This window comes from Copadichromis virginalis, linkage group LG9 (genome assembly GCF_057382275.1).
Source record: "Copadichromis virginalis isolate Kocher_CV1m ecotype Utaka linkage group LG9, C_Virginalis_male_GT1.1, whole genome shotgun sequence".
In the NCBI taxonomy this organism is placed as follows: Eukaryota; Metazoa; Chordata; class Actinopteri; order Cichliformes; family Cichlidae; genus Copadichromis; species Copadichromis virginalis.
Genome location: NC_140626.1, coordinates 32,801,961 through 32,818,950, shown reverse-complemented (window position 1 = coordinate 32,818,950; position 16,990 = coordinate 32,801,961). Strand labels below are relative to the sequence as shown.

Genomic DNA, 16,990 nt, shown 5'->3' with positions numbered 1-16,990 from the left:
TTAATCCTATTCCAACCCTGGATTCTACAAATGTAGCGAGCTTGGTCATTCAAACCACAGATGGGTGCAGCTGCCACGATAACTCGTTTGTTATTGAAGTCCTTTTTTCATGGACATTTATAGAACCACAAGTCTTTTTTGCTTTCAACCAGAGCAGTCGCCCCCTGCTGGCAGGTAGAAAAAGAAATCAGATTTCAGGCAGTAGCATGTTGGCTTAGACCCAGAGGTCACGTTGGTTTAAAAAAACAATATTTATTATTTGGGCATTTTTTAATGCAGCAGCCGTGACGACTAAACAGGAAGGAGAGAGCAGGGGAAAGCACAGCAGTCACACTCAAACCTGGGCTGCTGCATTTTGGCCTTGTCGTGGTCTCCGGTGAGCTAACCTGGAACTCGGGGAAGGCTTCACTGTGTGTTGTCACACAGTGGTGATCATTTGAATTTGTTTGTGTTAATTGTTAAAACGCTACATGATTCATTCACATAGGAAGGGCCTCAGGTCTCCAGGCCTGGGATTGATGCTCCCGGGTGAGTTCAGTGGGAGGCTGATGTGCAGGCTAGCTTGGGAGCAGCTTTAGGTTTGCTTGATTTCTAAGCTTCGTTATGTTCTGCAATAAGTTTTAGGAGGTTTTCCCACCCAGAAGCACCTGGAAATGCCTCGTTTGTCTGATAAGCGCTAAGGATGCTACATTATACCTGGTGAAGAATGCTAGCTCCAAGTTTGCTTCCTCTACCATCACCCAGTGCTTTACAGCCTCCTAATCTAAAGTCAGTTTGATGTGCATTAACAGTTAACAGTGTGGGGCTTTTTCTCCTGCTGAGTGGGCATCATGGTTGCCTTCTTTGTATCCTCTATCCAAGCAACTTCCTCAACTAAACCACAAAGAGTGTTTGCAGCACTTAAAGAATTCCTGAAACAACTATTTCCTGCTGAGCGCTTTGAGTCAGAAGAACAACTACAGAAAAAATAATCTCCTGAATCTGTCCGGAGTTCAAACAGCACGTTTCTGTTTCACACACTGATAAATCAGTTGATTTATAATAGCTCTGAATCAAGGGAGAAACAGATGGACTGATTACCTTTCAACCTAACAAGCAGCTACTAAACCCCAAAGTAAAGGAAGACCTCGTACTGAGCAGGGAGCATTCACCCATAAAGGAGTGGGCTGCGTTCCTAAAACTTCAGTTCAGTAAAAGCCACCACTGGCCCCAAAATGTAAGATGTCCGGGCACGATTGGTCAGGTTTCCCCAGGTACACGAGAGACTAGATGATAATCGTTCGAGGCTATGAGACCCCAGCTTTACGCTCATCTCTCAGAAAGCAACTGAAATAACACTCACTGAATATTTTATAATAATAATGGATTGCATTTATTTAGCGCTTTTCAAGGCACCCAAAGCGCTTTACAATGCCACTATTCATTCACTCTCACATTCATACACTGGTGGAGGCTACAGTTGTAGCCACAGCTGCCCTGGGGCAGACTAACAGAAGCCAGGCTGCCATATTGCGCCATCGGCCCCTCTGGCCAACACCAGTAGGCGGTAGGGTAAAGTGTCTTGCCCAAGGACACAACGACCAGGTCCACATTATAATTCTTATAATTACAATAACAGCTCATGACGCACACACTCTGTCCTCAGAAGTCAGTTTTAAAAGGTCCCAATCGAAACCAAATGTTCAGGTGCAAAGAGCGAGGTCCAGGTCTGCAGGAAGTCACTTCCAGAGTCGGCTCTCATTGGTTCCTAAAAATCAAAGCAGCACGGTTTCCAGGAAGTCTGCCTGTTTATTGTTTACTCAAATAAATAAAGTGTGACGCGAAGGTGAGGCCAGTCAATAATCGATCAATACCAACCAAGCCGAGATGACTCACGCGTCGGGCTTTTCTTTTTTTCACAGAAAAAGTTAACAAACATCAAATCAATCAGCACACGCAGCAGTGGGCGTGTCAGTCGATGGCCGCCGGCGCTGGGAAGACTTTATTCAGCTTCACTGTTTGTGATGATGCGTCTTCCTCAGTCAGTGACATCAGAACAGTCAGGGGTGCAAACTGATCAGTGCGCACACACACACACACACACACACACACACACACACACACACACACACACACACACACCGTGTTTCCATATCTTTGTGGGGACATCTAATTGACACAATGCTTCCCTAACCATCAAAATGAGCGCCTAATCCTAACCCTGACACTAAACCCACATTGTGACTCTGAAACGTCTTCAAACTCGTAGGAATAGGGATTTTGTCCCCAGAAGGGCCGTTGGTCCCCACAAGCACAGTAAACGTTCACGTTTTGGTCCCCACAAAGATACGTAAACACAGTCACTCACACACACACACGCCTAAAAGGTCTGCTGCAGTCTTTCACACGTGGCTCAGATAAATGCCAGACCTCTAAAGGGACGTTACAGTGTGAGGAGAAATGTCAGCCGATGGCATTCAGCTCGTCACTTATGACCCTCGACGTAAGAACACACGCTTCTCTAAGATTTCTTTTTATATTTAAGAATTTTCCTCTTTCAGTCAATTAATAGAGAAACAAATGGGGAAAAAAGAAGTAAAGTATAAAGTGCGGGATGCGTTTCAAAAAGCTCATTTTACATTGATAGTGACTGTAATAGTTCTATAATCTGATGCTTTAAATGAATATTAAAATTGTGCAGCACCATCAAAGTTTGCCTTGAACCAAGATCTGCAGACGGCGTGCAGCTCTGCATGTTCCTGTGGCTGCAGCTCTGCTACACACTGACGTTCCTTTACGCAGACCAGTGTCATTCCCAGCATCTTTACCTTTAGTAGCCATTACTTTCATTTCATGTCACAGATCAGCTCAAAGACTGTGAGAAGAACTTGGGGGTAAGAAAAAGGTGGAGCTCATAGAACTAATTAGCACCTGCAGCAAAGCAAACAAAGACACCCAGAGCTCAGGTGGCCCGGAGGTCATTATCAAGATACATCAAATTAAACGTGTTCGTGATATCATAAAACAACTCCTCCCCAGTGCAGTGTCGCTCCATGCTGCTTAGTTTTGGTGCATCATTCATTAAAATAACCAAAAAGCACCTCAAAGGTTCGACAGTGTCTGACGTGCAGGATGGAAGCAGCAGAGACGGACCTCACGCTTATTCTACTCAGAGGCAGCAGCAGAGTTAGCCAGCATGGCAATTAGATTTTTGAGCCATCAAATGTTTTGTAATTGTGTTGCAGTCACTGGAGTGCTCTTGGATCATTTCTCCACCCACAAATGTCTACTCCTAACAGCCAGTGGCAGAGCTACTTCCTTCCAAACTACAGCTGATAGCTGGAATTAACAAGAGCTTCTGAGGAAGTCGTGCGATTCTTTCTGCATGTATCTAAAAGTTCAATCAAAGAGCTCCACTTTTTCAGCTCTCTCTCATCCTGATAGTCAGCAGTGTCAGCGGGCTTCGCAGTCTGTGGGAGAATCTCAGCGGGTGGGTTTTGCATTTGGTCTAAACACACCACAGGACCAGTGCTCTGGTGTCTACATGCAGATCAAATGCAAGCTGGTCTCAAGACGTGCAGGATAATTAAAGTAGCATAAAGGTTTCTCTTTGCACTCGTGCACACAGGCCATGTTGAGCTGAGCACACGAGCCTGTTTGTTTGAGGAAATGTGATCCTTGTTGTTTTTATCTCTGCAGCTCGACCTGCGCTCAGCTGACGTCTCTCTGTTCTGTGTGCAGGAGTACAAGAGGAAGCAGATCGAGGAGCAGCGGCAGGCCGAGCGGCTGCAGAGGCAGCTGCAGCAGGAGCGGGCGTACCTGGTGTCGCTGCAGCAGCAGCAGGAGCCGGCGCGACCGCCGCAGGACAAGAAGCAGCTGTACCACTACAAGGATCAGGCGCCCAGCAGCAACGACAAGCCCACCTGGGCCAAAGAGGTAGCCTGCAGGCACGCAGTTTCACACGACGAGCCTTACTTTCTTTCATTTTAGTGCCGGTGCATGCTTCTGGGGGGGCACAAGTCATTTAACCGGCAACATCATTTATGTTGATGAGTGTGGAAGAAGCTGTTTCAAGGCGGCTTTGCTCTGATTGGCTGCCCCTCGCAGCAGAGGTGGCCATATTAGTGACACCCTGTCCCCGCTGACATCACACAGAGCCTGAAACTAATTGTTGATTTTTTGATCGATTAATACAAACAAATCTTTGCATAAAATAAAGACAAAATGAAGAATACAGCTACATTTAAACAAGTTTTTTGCCACATGTTATGAGAAACATTCGATCGCACTAAAAGTCAGACTATTGTTTGTTTTCCCTTTGTGACTATTGGAAAGCACCAACACCTTCCAACATGTTTCAAGAAAAGAGCTTTTACCGCTCTGAGGATGTGACGCTGCTGTGCAAACAGGTGCTGCTAGCATCCAAATGTGCACACATACACTCAGGTGAAGCTCTGCTGCAAAGACAAAAGGCTGGTTTATATGTGGGAGCAGGAACAAGACTCTACCCACTGAGCAGCTTGTGGTTCCACTCAGACTCACACAAACAGATGTCTCCATTTATAGCAGCACTAACTGAGCTGGAGTCGTGTGAATCAAAGGCCAGCGCGCTCTGTTTGTTCAGGACGCGCTTCGAGTTTCCCACCCTGCAGGTATCATCGGAGCTGATCTGCAGAAGAGTCTGCGATAAATAAAAGTGACAACTTTCTGATTTCTTTCATTTTCCAGGTGAAACAGCAGAGCGGCAACAAACAGGCGGAGAAACTACCAAAATAAGAGTTTCATTTTAAAAAGGCTTGATGTGTAGTGACTTGAGTCGTCCGTGTTCGTCACTAACAGGGTGATGAGCTCAGCGTGTTAAAGGTCAAACTGAGTCGTAGTGAGATGTTTTTCTGCCTTTTGGAGTGTTTCTGTAAAGAGGGCTTACGTTCCTCCCATCAAACAAATGTGAATGCAGATCACAGATCTCACTCTCTGGACACCAAAACCAGCGAGTGTCCTCCTCCTGTCCTCCTCCTGTCCTCATGTGCGTCTTCTCCTCGTTAAACACCCACCTTGCCTTCCAGGTGATGCATCGAGCTCAGAGCAACTCCCCCCGCATCGCCCCAAAGAACTATAACTCCTTCACAGAGAAGCAAGACATCAACTTTGAAGAGCTCCTCAAGCTCCCTGGGTACAAACCTCGGCCCCGTCCCCCCTCCTACCCTGTCCACGTCAGCCCCACCAGACATCACATTCACACACCTCGAATCCGCATCACCTGCGTCCCCGAGCCCGCCTACTCTGAGCCTGTGGGGTCCCGGAGGAGCCCTGACAGGAGTCCCGACAGGAGCGCTGACTCCAGGGGCCGCAGCCCCAGCCGCTTGGTTAGTCGGAGGAGGAACAGATGCTTCCTCATCTTGCCGTCTGTCCAGCTTCCTAATTAACCTCCTGCTGGGATGATTTCCCTTTAATCTCTAATAAGAGCTCCTCTAACCAGGTGAACTGTCTAACTGTAACTCTGGGATGATGTGGACTCCTCCCTTTCTCACCTCCTCTCACCACTTGGATCTGTTGGTTAAGCTCCTCTTTGATTGGCTACCTCTGCACTTTCAACCACTTTAGCTCAAAATGTTGAGTTTCCACGGACACCATGCTGTTTGCAGACACACTCATTTACAGGGCGCGCAGTGATGTCACATATAGCATACTGATGTATTCTTATGGCATATCTACAGCATATATAGGTGTAGACGAAGGAATAACCTAGGTAACCTAGCCAAAATGTATGGCACGCCTACAGCGAGCCTACAGAGTAGCTCCTACACATCTATGCTGTAGCAAACCTGCAGCTTACCTGTGTACCTGCATGTCTACCTCAGAGCTGCCCCACGATGGCCTTTACTGCACTAACATTCTCACGTTCAGCACAAACGTTTTGTGCAGAGATAAGTATTAAATCTCTCTAACAAAGAAAAGACGACGATACAGCTGAAGCAGTTCTGCTGCAAAACAAGGACATTAGTTGATACCAGATGAGCCCAGAGTTTTACTAGTGTGTATTTCTTTAAAAAAAGCATATTTATCCTAAAATTTGAACCTGCAAATCTCATTTTTCCTTCTATTCCTGTTAATTATCTGGAATACTGAAGAGGTGTATGTCACTGAAACACAAGTAAACCCATGTTTTGCTCCGGGGCTCCAACTACATGGTGGTCAGTGACTCCAGCAGAGACCCTTCAAATGTTTTTTATGCAAGTTAAAATTTGGATTCCACAAACAGCATCGCTGACATGACATATTTTGTTGTTTTGGGGATGTATGTAAGAACACTTGGTCGCTGTAACACCTGCCCTCTTACTTTTCTTTCCAACTCTTAACTTTAACCATCGCTTTCCATTTTACAGGCTACTGACTGTGCTGGTGCTGCAGGGTGATCTCTACCCAGAGCACCTCTCACTCTGGTGCTTCTCAAACCTATGCTGTGCATGCTGTTGTATAATATTTACAGGTCATTTGAGTTTATCTGGTGATTTAGAGCAATAAAGAGGATAAAAGCGGGTAAGAGTTTAAAGCCACCCAGACTGAGAGCTGCTCTGTTATTGCATGCTGTGATTTTATCTCTAACATGTACTTAATCAGATTTCCTCTTCGAGGCTTCATGTTAACTTCATGTTAAATTCCAGGTTGTTGAAGTCGTTATTTGTTCTGTAACATTGGTTTTATTTGCCTTTTACACTCTTACACAGAAGGTACGAGCTCATAAAATCTGTGTTTCATGTGTGAACTCTGCTGATTTTGTCCAAACCATAAATTAGGGCCACTTTAAACTCATGACAGACACACATTTAGGGCAGAGCTCCAGGTCTGCCCCCTGGTGGCAGCTGGTGGACAGATGTAGGACAGCTGCAGCTATATCGGTGTTTCTCCCTGCGGACGCTGAACATGGAAAGCACACTGTGTGCAGATAGGTCTACCCTCATCTCCCAGGATTTCCCTTCGAGCTTCAGAAGAGCAAATGTTTCCATCACAATGTTCCCCTCTAAAAACACATGACCGCCGTTTAGAGAGAACCGACCCTGTGGAGGTGCACCTCATCGGGGGCCGCAGGTGACGTGTGCAGCCAGCTCAAAACCATCAGACGTGATAGTTTGTTAAGCTGACAGTAGAGGAATGAAGAGCAGACTTACAGTGTTTTACAATTTAATGAGAAGCAGCTGAATTCACACAGAAAACAACTTCTTTTAAAAAGTCACTTTTGTCTGACCTGAAGACAAATAAGTTCTCCTGTAGATTTACAAGCTGAAATCATCAGCCACAGTAACCAGCAGCAGAATATGAAACTGAGGGAAAGAGATCAGATGTGAGCTCTTTATTTAACTAATGCAGGAGAAAAGGCCCTGAGACAGACTTCACTTTACTGCACTGTAAAACACATTTCAGGTCAAATTCATACAGGATTTGTATCTAATTATGTAAAGATAGCAAAGAAGGTAAAAGTAGACATACTTAATGTGTAATAATGCCCCAATCAGTGTTTCATGTTGTTAATAGTTAAGTATATAATAAATGTAATAAGTTCAGTAAAGGCCAACGTACTGATTTTCTAGATGAATCAATGTGTTTGTTTAAAAAATCCAAATACAAAGAGTCAATTTTCCATCTACACACTTCAGCTCCAACTAATAATTACATTTTTAAAACATTTCCACAAACATTTCCACAGAAGCTCAAATAAATCAAGTCATTGGGAGAATTAACGGCACCACCGCTGGCTGGAGATCAGACCTCCAGATGTTGGTTTAGCCACATGTGAGAACAGCCGTTATCTTTTAATGACGCCTGTTTTTATTTCGTATCCATCAAACGCTTCATTAAGTCCGATACTTCCAGTTTTCATTTACAGTTTGACATGAACTAAAACATCTTCCTGTTGGGAGCAGAACAACGTGATATCTATGTAAATATGAATAAGTGTGTATCACGTACTGCAGAAAAAGTCTTCACCGAAGTTCATCTAAACAATAAACAATATTGAGCTGTAAACAGTAACTCTGCTTCTTTAGCAGGTTAATAAACCTGTGCAGCAAAGAGATTCATTCACTGTCATGTGTCTGATGTGCTGCTTCTGCTGTTGCTCCTGTGTTATAGTTTTAAATTGTTGTGGTGAAGCCAGCTTCATTTTCTGCATCTTTCGAGCATTAAAAGCAGTAAATAGACGTCATTTTTAAACGAATCCATTTAGCTCTGCACAGAACGAGCTGTTTCCTCTGATTTCAGCAGAAGCACAGTTTAACCTCCTGAAACAATTATTCGTTTCTACCTGAGGAACAAAACTGGAACAAAATGTCTCAGACTTGGTAACGAGCTACAGGAAAACTCCCAGAAGAAGAAATCAGTCAAATCAGCTTTAAAACCAAAACATGTGAACAGACACACACAGCTTAGAGGACACTTTCATCATGGTGTGTGTGTGTGTGTGTGTGTGTGTGTGTGTGTGGGAACATTACAAGCTGAACCTCTTCTCCTGCATTGCAGCATAAAGTCTCCAACCGGATCTCAGACCCAACCCTGCCGCCTCGCTCCGAGTCCTTCAGCAGCGGGGGCATCCAGCAGGCCCGGACTCCGCCCATGCACCGCTCCATGGAGCCACAGGTGTGTGACCTGTGTTTGTGTGTTTGTCTGAGTGTGATATGTACGTTGGTACGGTGCAGTGGAATTCACTGGTTCTCTGGGACTCACCAACTGGCCCGTCTCTGAAACAGGAAGAGAGGATTAGACTCAGGACTGTGGATGTTGTGGTTATGAGGTTGTCCTCTCTGCTAGCTTCAGTATCGTGTCCACAGGATGTCAGTTTAGTTTAGTTTAACTCGCTTTAGCTTTTTCTTTTTTAATCAATCAGTGAGAAGAGCTCCTTTCGTGATCAGCGTTCAGGCCCCTCAATAATGTCTCTCAGTTATTGGACACAAAGAAATTTATACATAAAATATTTGCAGAGAATGAAGCGTGTGCGTGTCCTGGACATGCACGCACATGCAGATACAAACCCTCCACACTTCTGTGGAACCGTCACAGATGCCCACGAGTGCATTTTAACGTGATGAATTCAAAGATCGGCGAGTGTTGGAGCCAGCGAGGTCGCTCCGTGTCGTCGATGCGTCCGATCGTCACGGACACACGTGGGTTTTGGTTTCATCAAAGGCGAAGCAGCTGAAATGAAACTCTGAGCTCTTTTGAACATCAGCAGAGTGGCCTCATTAGTGCAGGAGAGGCTTATGTGAATGGGATTAAGTGTCTGAGAGGAGCTAGAGTGAGACAAAGATTAATAAGGAGATTGTCGGGTGTGATGGAGCGGTGTCGGCAGGCGGTGACGCAGCATTGTGCTAGAAAGTGCGCAAAGCTTTGTGACGGCTTTTGATCGTATAGATGAAGAGCAGGAGGAGGATCAGGATGAGCAGTTATTGCGAGTTTCTCCTTTGTGAGTATTTGAGTTGAAAGTTATGTATCTTTGCAGTATCACCAGCCATCCCTGCAGCGAGTCTCTCATGCTGTGGTGGAGGTCCAGCTGCACCGTCTGTAGTCTTTTCTGATCTGCAGCAGGAGTGAGCTCGGCGTAGTGGCTCTCCACCCTCTGGGCTCTGGTTGGACTGACCCTCCAGCTGGCAGCAGGTATCAAGATTAAAATAAGGGGCCCGGAGGAATGAGAGTGTTTGATCAGAAATAAATACAGTGAAGAAAACTGGTGCATGAAATGTTGTAATAATAAAAGCGTCGTGAAAGCCTGCACTGGAATCACTGTTTGATTTCAAATCCACTGTGATGGAGTACAGATGCAAAATGACAGGCATCCAGTCGGCAGGGTTACTTATCAGTAACAGTACGTTTGGTTCTGGGTCTCAGCTTGTCTGAGGAGTTTTCAGCAGTTTATAGGTGTCACCCCCTCAAACTGGGTGGGGTCTGTTTATGTTATGGGAACAGTGGATGGTAATGGAAATAAGCAAGATGGAAACATGCCAGACTTTTCCTTGACATCTCTCCGTCTGTGCTCAAGTAAAGCCGGTCTGTGGGGAGTAGTTTCAGTAAAACTCTGGTAGGAGCTGAGTCCTGCAGGTGTGATGCACCTGTTTGTATGACATCAGGAGACACGGACAAACTCCTGGGCTTGGACAGAACGCTGCTGCACGTCACCAGCAGGAGGCGCTGTTTGTCTGCTGGGCTGTTGGAGAAAATACTCACACACACACACACTCTCACACACACACTCACACACTCACACAGTGCACTGCGAGGAGTGTTTTCCCTCCTCCGTGACCTCATCTTCCTTCCTCTGCATCACTCCTCCTGTATTGTTTCCTCTTGACTTGCCTCCTAATCACTCTGTCCTGATCCTGCTCTCTCCCCTCCACTTTGCCTGTTTCCTGCCTGCGCGCATGTGTGTGTGTGTGTGTGTGTGTGTGTGTGTTCAGATGGCCCACCTGGTGCAGGTGAAGAGTCATGGCTTGTCAGGCTCCCAGTCCCTGTACGACCCCCACGGCGTGTCCTCCTCCTCGGCGTTGCCCTCCCCCTCCCGGCCTCCCATGCCCCGGCAGAACTCTGACCCCACCTCTGACACCCCTCCTCCCCCGCCCCTGTCCCGCCTGGCGCCCCCCCTCGACAAACTGGACCGCAGCTCCTGGCTGCGGCAGGACGACGACATGCCCCCTAAGGTCTCTGCATGCCACCGCCAGTGTGTTTTTATCCACGTGTGCTGAGTTTGCTTTTCTTTAAAGTCTGTTTTTACCTTTTTCTGTCTTTTTCTGAGTTTCTCTTTACTTTTTGATCTTTTGAGTGTTTTCTGATTGTATTTATCATTTAGTTTATCGTTAGTTAAACATGATCTATTTGAAAAAAGGACTTACTCTGGTAGAAATTTAAAATGATTGTGTTGTGTATTTAGCTTCACATTAATTGTGTTCAGATTAAATGCAAAGCTGGGTTTCAGAGCACTGCTCTTTAGTCTTGTGTTATGTGCTGCAAATATCCTTCATCCCAGTGAAATGAGCTTTAGTTAAAGCTGCTCAGCGAGGCATAATTCTGTCAAACGTTTTTCTTATATAAACACCCAAATGATGTCAGTAACTGCTCTAAAACTAAAAGACTAAGACAAACAGACTTTGTAATGGATAAAGGACAGTCTATCCCCATCACCCTGATTAAAATTGTAATGCACAGACTAAAATTCTGCTCATTTTTGCTTCCTTTTTGAGTTAATTTTGTGAATTAAAGAATGCCTTTGCAGCTCTCAGTTTTGTACTTAAACTCTCTGATGTTTTAAAATGTCAGCTTTTAGCCTGTTGCTTCCGGACAGATGTTAAAACCTGCTGCTGTTTTGTGTTTCCAGGTTCCTCAGAGGACGACCTCCATCTCTCCGGCTTTGGTCAGGAAGAACTCTCCTGGAAACGGGCCAGGCCTCGGCCCGCGGGCCGGCGCTCACCTCATACGGGCCAGGTATGTGCAGCTCCGATGTCGACCGGTGGAAATGTGGGTGTGGGTATTTGTTCACAGTCATGTCTGAGGCAACGCTGTGTTTGTGTTACTGTAGCAACCCTGACCTGCGGAGGCCCGACATGTACTTGGACACTCCCCTGAAGAGAACAAGCAGCGGCAGCTCCTCCAGCTCCAGCACCCCCAGCTCTCAGGGAGGCTCCAACGAGCGCGGTGAGTCACCTGTTTGTCTGTGAACTCACAAAAACCTGACCTGAACCCACGAAACCCAGTCTGAGCGCCCAAGCAGGCCTTTGAAGGTCTCTCTCAGTGTAAAGGTACTGTTTGTAATTACCCTCTGAAACTTTTTTGCTTAAACTCTCACCACCACCAGGGGGCAGCGTTTTACCAGGTGTTGAGATGTTTTTAGATATTTTGATGTCTCATTTTCGTTAATATTTCATGCTTGTTGAACTTGTTTCCTTAACAAGTTTAAATTTTTTCCATTAGTACTCGACATCGCTCAACGCGACTCAAGGTGGTACAGCTCGCCTCGCCTCATTTTCTCAGTGTGCGTGGTCCTGGTTATAGTACCGTGTCCGAGGTTGTGATAATTAGTATGTGACATGAACGCTAAAACAATGACATACCTGCTGCTCGGCCTGAAGCTTTTAGTCACACTCAAGGATCACGGCGTTGGTTTTTGTGGCCTTTTCACTCATTGCCAGGTTTCAGAAATGTCCGTTTTGATTTCGTCACACACTCTCTCATGACTCATCGAGTGACGCCACTGACCAGCAATCGGTGGCTTGCAGTCTTTTGACGTCACATTTTTGCCTTGGATCACTTGGAACCTCGACCGAGTAGGTACTAAAAAGTACCTGGTAACAGGTACTTTGTGTTCGTAATGGCCAACCTGATTAAATAAAGGTCACACTGACTTGCTGCACCACCTTGTGGTTCAAATTGGTATTGCGTTAAAGTCTAACCTCACCTTATATTTCCCTATGCACAGACGTTTTGGACGTAAAGTCATAGCAGTTGATTTTTTTAGGCTCAGTTGATAATTTTGGATTTTGGAAGGCTCACCAAACCCACTGATGAAATGCTGCCCCCTAGTGGAGATATTTGTAAAGGGTAATTACAAAAAGTGCCTTTAAATTGCTTCTTAGAATTCTTTCTTAGCGTTCTGTCTTCCCCAATTTGTGCAAGCTCTGCTGTTTTATGAAAAACATCCTCTTGTGTTTGGGTTTTAGGTAATTCAGCCTCTAAGACTGAAGGCCACGACGCCAAAGACGACAACAGAGAGATAACCCGACCCAGCAGGCCTGCAGTGAGTACACACTGTGTATAACACAAACACACACACACTCCTGCAGCTCTCCTGTGTGTGGCAGTGCCACAAACCCCCGTAAGATTAAGAATACTCATTAAATAAACATGCGGTGAAAGCCTGACTGACTCTTCTCTCTGAACTAACCTCTTCCTGTCCTCCATCCCTCCTCCATCGTCCGTCAGAGCTATAAGAAAGCTGTAGACGAGGTTAGTGATGTTTCTCCTCCTTCATCACCTCACCGCACTGGCACCCTCACATACGTTCTGAATTAAACTCCCGATGTTACCCTGTGCGATTCTTTCAGAATAAAATCATGCTCGGCTTGTGATATTTTTTTCACTCACATTAACACAGGCTTCGGCCCAGATAATAATGAGAGCTGGAAAAGTTGAAAAGCCGTAAGTGCTCCTCGCTGAGAAGCCCTCCAGCAAAGCCTTTGATTTTTAGTTTCTTGCTGTGAATTTTCACTTTGAATGAATAAAAAACACAGTTTGGAAAACTGTCTCCAAATGCTTTGAAGTTTCTTAGAATAGACTTTAATTTTCACCAACTTTCCACTTGTTCTCATGTATGTATCATCGATTCATGCTGCTTTTTTAAATTCATTATCAGGTTTTCATACCGAATAAGTTATATTTGTATTTAAGGTCTTTGTTTTCAAAGAAAGTTCTCAAGAAAGATCTTATTTTCCAAATTTCCTTCACTTCCTGAAACTTTAAAAGAAGAAAAGGTCTCTCCTATTTCAAAAAAGATTTAAAGCTTTATCAAAATCATCCAAACTTCTCTTTCTGAAATTATTCTCAATCAGTTTCAAAATATAAGGTCTTAAAAAATCCTGATTTTAAACCAAAGTTACTGTTTTCCAATAAAAATCTTCTTACTTTTGGAAAATGTGTCTGAAAACATTCCCTTCTGTTTCCTGTCAAAGAGACTCGGTCTGGATTTAATAAGTTATAATTATGAATAATAATTATAACTTGTGTCATTTCCACATGTGCCCCCCCCCCTCCCCCCTTTTCTTCCTTGTTATCATTTCTCTCCAGGAGTTGGTAAGACCCCCCTCCCCCCCGTGCCCCACCAAAGCCCCACTTCCTACCCACTGCTCACGTGCACGTTTTCCTGCTGTGAACTGAAGATGTTTACATGTAGTTGTTTTGCTGAGTCTCTGATTCATTCGCAGGATCAGGATTGGACGATGATTCAAAGTTCAAATAATCACAACTCAAATCTTTCTTACTGACAGAGTGCAGAGTGAAATACTTTTGGTCTTTTAATCCTTTGAATTTAGTTCCTAGTAATTTAAATGAAATGTTTATATTCACCTTATTACATTTCTAATAATAGCCAAAGACATCCTATATTTATTATATTTGTATTGATGATGTCTGATATTTTAGTTTGTTTTGTCTGTTTTTACATTTTCTTCATTTCAACATTTATTTATATTAATATTTTATATTTATAGTATTTTTTAGAATGCTGTTTATATTTTATAGTCCTTATTTTTATGTGTAAAATTACTTCAGATTTTTAGATTAATTGTATTTTTTGTTTACTGTATTTATATGATTACTTTATTACTTAATTTTTGTAGCAACTTTATTATTTTGTAGTAAATTATTATGGATTTTATAATCATCCTAATTTATAAAATTATTCATTATTTAATATATATTTAATATACAGATGATAAATATATTATCTGTATATTTATGAGTGTATTATTTTTTTGTGTTTTTATGGGGTGTTTTAAATTTCCAATAATACATTTTCCTCCTTTACGCTGCGTACGTGGTTTGTGAGGCTCACAGTGAAACCACAGTGCTGCACAGAGTTCTCGTGTGAAGGTTTAATGCATTAAGGAGGTCTTACAGGAGAAGCTTTTGGTTATTCTTGTGATCCAGAGAGAAACATTTACTGTCGTATTAAACTTCACAACAGGAAAATGTTGCAAAGAGCATCTCAGCTGTAAAGACAGGATATCGGCTGCTTTTCAAACCATCGCCAAACATTTCTAACTTGTTTAAACTGGTGCTGCTGTGACGTGTTTGCAGCAGAGGCAGTGCACAGAAGCTGGATGAGGCGTCAGGGTGCATGTACCTGGCTGCTCGCTGTAAAATATCACAGAGGCTCAAGTCTGCTGAACTTTGACCTCCCACTTTGAGGCATGGTGCATCCTCCTTCTCTCACTTCACCGTCCTCCTCTCGACGGACTCGCTAACGGCTTGCATGGTGGCACAAAAACCAAAAACACATTTGCTTCCTGCTCTTTGCTTCTGAGCAGGAGAGCTGCGAGAGTCACTGAAGCGTTCCAGGATTGCAAAAATAAGGAATATCAGACATGCAGCTTTTTTTATTGTGGGGGGGGCATAATCCAGGATGATGAGAGATGTTTGTGATAGCATGTTTCACTTTGTTCCACCTCAAACTTTGCAGCACAGACTGTGAGATTTTTGTGTAAAAATGAATTTTCCTTAAATGATTGATTTAAGGAAACGTCGCCTCAGGTCAGCTTTGTTTCATCTCTTTGATCGCTGTGTTTTTATATTACTGTGATTTTCTTATTGTAAAAATGTTTCCTGCCTTGAATTTGTTGTGAATCTTTCTCTCAGACAACTTGTATAGTTCGTCTGGTCTCTGGTGTCGAGCAAGTGAATTCTGAAATATCGTTTAAAATTAAAATTGCTTTTGCTGCCAAATTACTTTTCCATCATCAACGCTCTTACTCGGCTAATTAAACACTTTATTTTCAGTGTGATATTAATCTAAAATTTAATGAAATGCAAATCTGTCTTCACACCTGAGAGTTGTGCTTTTGTGGTGTTGGAACAGCTTAGCAGAGCTTTTTAGACGTGATAGTTAGGCTACAAAAGACTTTCATAGATGGACCGAATTCCTTTCAGTTATGATATTTAAACCTCCAAGAAGCCACACGCCGGATATATAAGAAGATAAACTTATTAAAGACAAAAATAGTTATTGCATGATCATTTTGGACCTGCACACTACTGACTTACAGAAATGAAGAAAATAAATAAGTGTTGAGTCACTTTTGAATTTGTCTTCCTGCAGGATCTGACGGCTCTGGCCAAAGAGCTTAGAGAGCTGCGGCAGGGCGAGGAAACCAGCCGCCCGCCGGTCAAAGTGACTGACTACTCGTCGTCCAGTGAGGAGTCCCACAGCAGCGAGGATGAGGAGGGAGAGGGCGGGGCTAACGATGGATCTGTGGCCGTCAGTGATATCCCACGCATCATGTGAGTGATGGTGATAATTCAGGAATAGCTTTGCATCCAAACCAACGAAGAGCACGACCACAGACCGTACCAGCTAACGTTTAGGTCTGAGCACGGAGACTGAAAGAAACACCTGTAAGAAATGTTTCTTAATCATTTTTTAATAAAATGGATTTTGTAAAGGATGGATGCAGCTCAGGCGCTGAGGATCCAACTGCAGGAAGCACAAAGGTTTAATCTTTGGGTGAGGTCAAAGGCAATCAGTCAGTGTGCCATAAAATAAGGCGCAGACAAAAGGAGAAGTACATCAAGAATTCAAACACGCAGGAAAAATTGCAGCTAAAAAGGACAACGATGGAGCAAATGGTTAGAGGCAGGCTGTGATTGGCTAATAGGAAGCAGCTGTGAAACACAACAAAGATGATGCCAGTTAGGGCGAGGCTTTTAATCACAGAGGAGGGAACACTAACAGCAGTAAGATTTGTAAGATTTTACAAAATAAAACAGGAAACGACAGAAACCCAACAGGAAGTGCCTTAAGTCTGGATTCTTTCTAATAATAGCCACCAGGAGGCGACTCTTCTGAATGCAAAAAAAGAAAAACAACATTTTCCAGGTGTGCTTATGGGCTCAGTCCCATTTCAGGTCATATTGAGCAAACCATTAAGTCCATTTTGTAAATTTTGGTCATTATGAGGGTTATGCAGGAGGATGCACATCGGCTAATGATGCACAGCGCTATTAGTGCAGCTCGGAGGACGGTTTGCTTTCACAAACATTTGGCCGATACTTGTTTTGCAGTTAAGAGGCGACTTTTGTGTTTTTCCCTTGTTTTCCCAAAGTCTGCAGCTCTGTGCTACACTCATCATTCATCTGGCAAACCTTCCTTTTCTATGTTTCACTGTGAAACAACAGCTAAGGGCGTTAAGAAGAGGCTTCAAGCCCCTCTTGCACAAGATGATATATATGCAGTATTTATGCAGTACTGAGTGGGTTTTTT

General features: G+C 43.9%; 1 protein-coding gene across 10 annotated transcripts in view; it reads left to right on the top strand.

The window, feature by feature from the left end:
• Positions 1-16,990, top strand: part of tnikb (TRAF2 and NCK interacting kinase b) — a 66,061-nt gene that overhangs the window by 36,207 nt on the left and 12,864 nt on the right. For 5 of the 10 annotated variants that reach the window (XM_085468762.1, XM_085468760.1, XM_085468767.1 and 2 more), the window contains 9 exons: positions 3,721-3,915; positions 5,046-5,345; positions 8,497-8,613; positions 10,425-10,664; positions 11,339-11,445; positions 11,540-11,655; positions 12,678-12,754; positions 12,940-12,963; positions 15,830-16,011. In XM_085468762.1, the coding sequence (XP_085324888.1) occupies positions 3,721-3,915; positions 5,046-5,345; positions 8,497-8,613; positions 10,425-10,664; positions 11,339-11,445; positions 11,540-11,655; positions 12,678-12,754; positions 12,940-12,963; positions 15,830-16,011 (1,358 nt within the window). The remainder of the gene's footprint in view (positions 1-3,720; positions 3,916-5,045; positions 5,346-8,496; positions 8,614-10,424; positions 10,665-11,338; positions 11,446-11,539; positions 11,656-12,677; positions 12,755-12,939; positions 12,964-15,829; positions 16,012-16,990) is intronic. The other 5 variants (XM_085468768.1, XM_085468769.1, XM_085468761.1 and 2 more) reach the window with 3 other exon arrangements.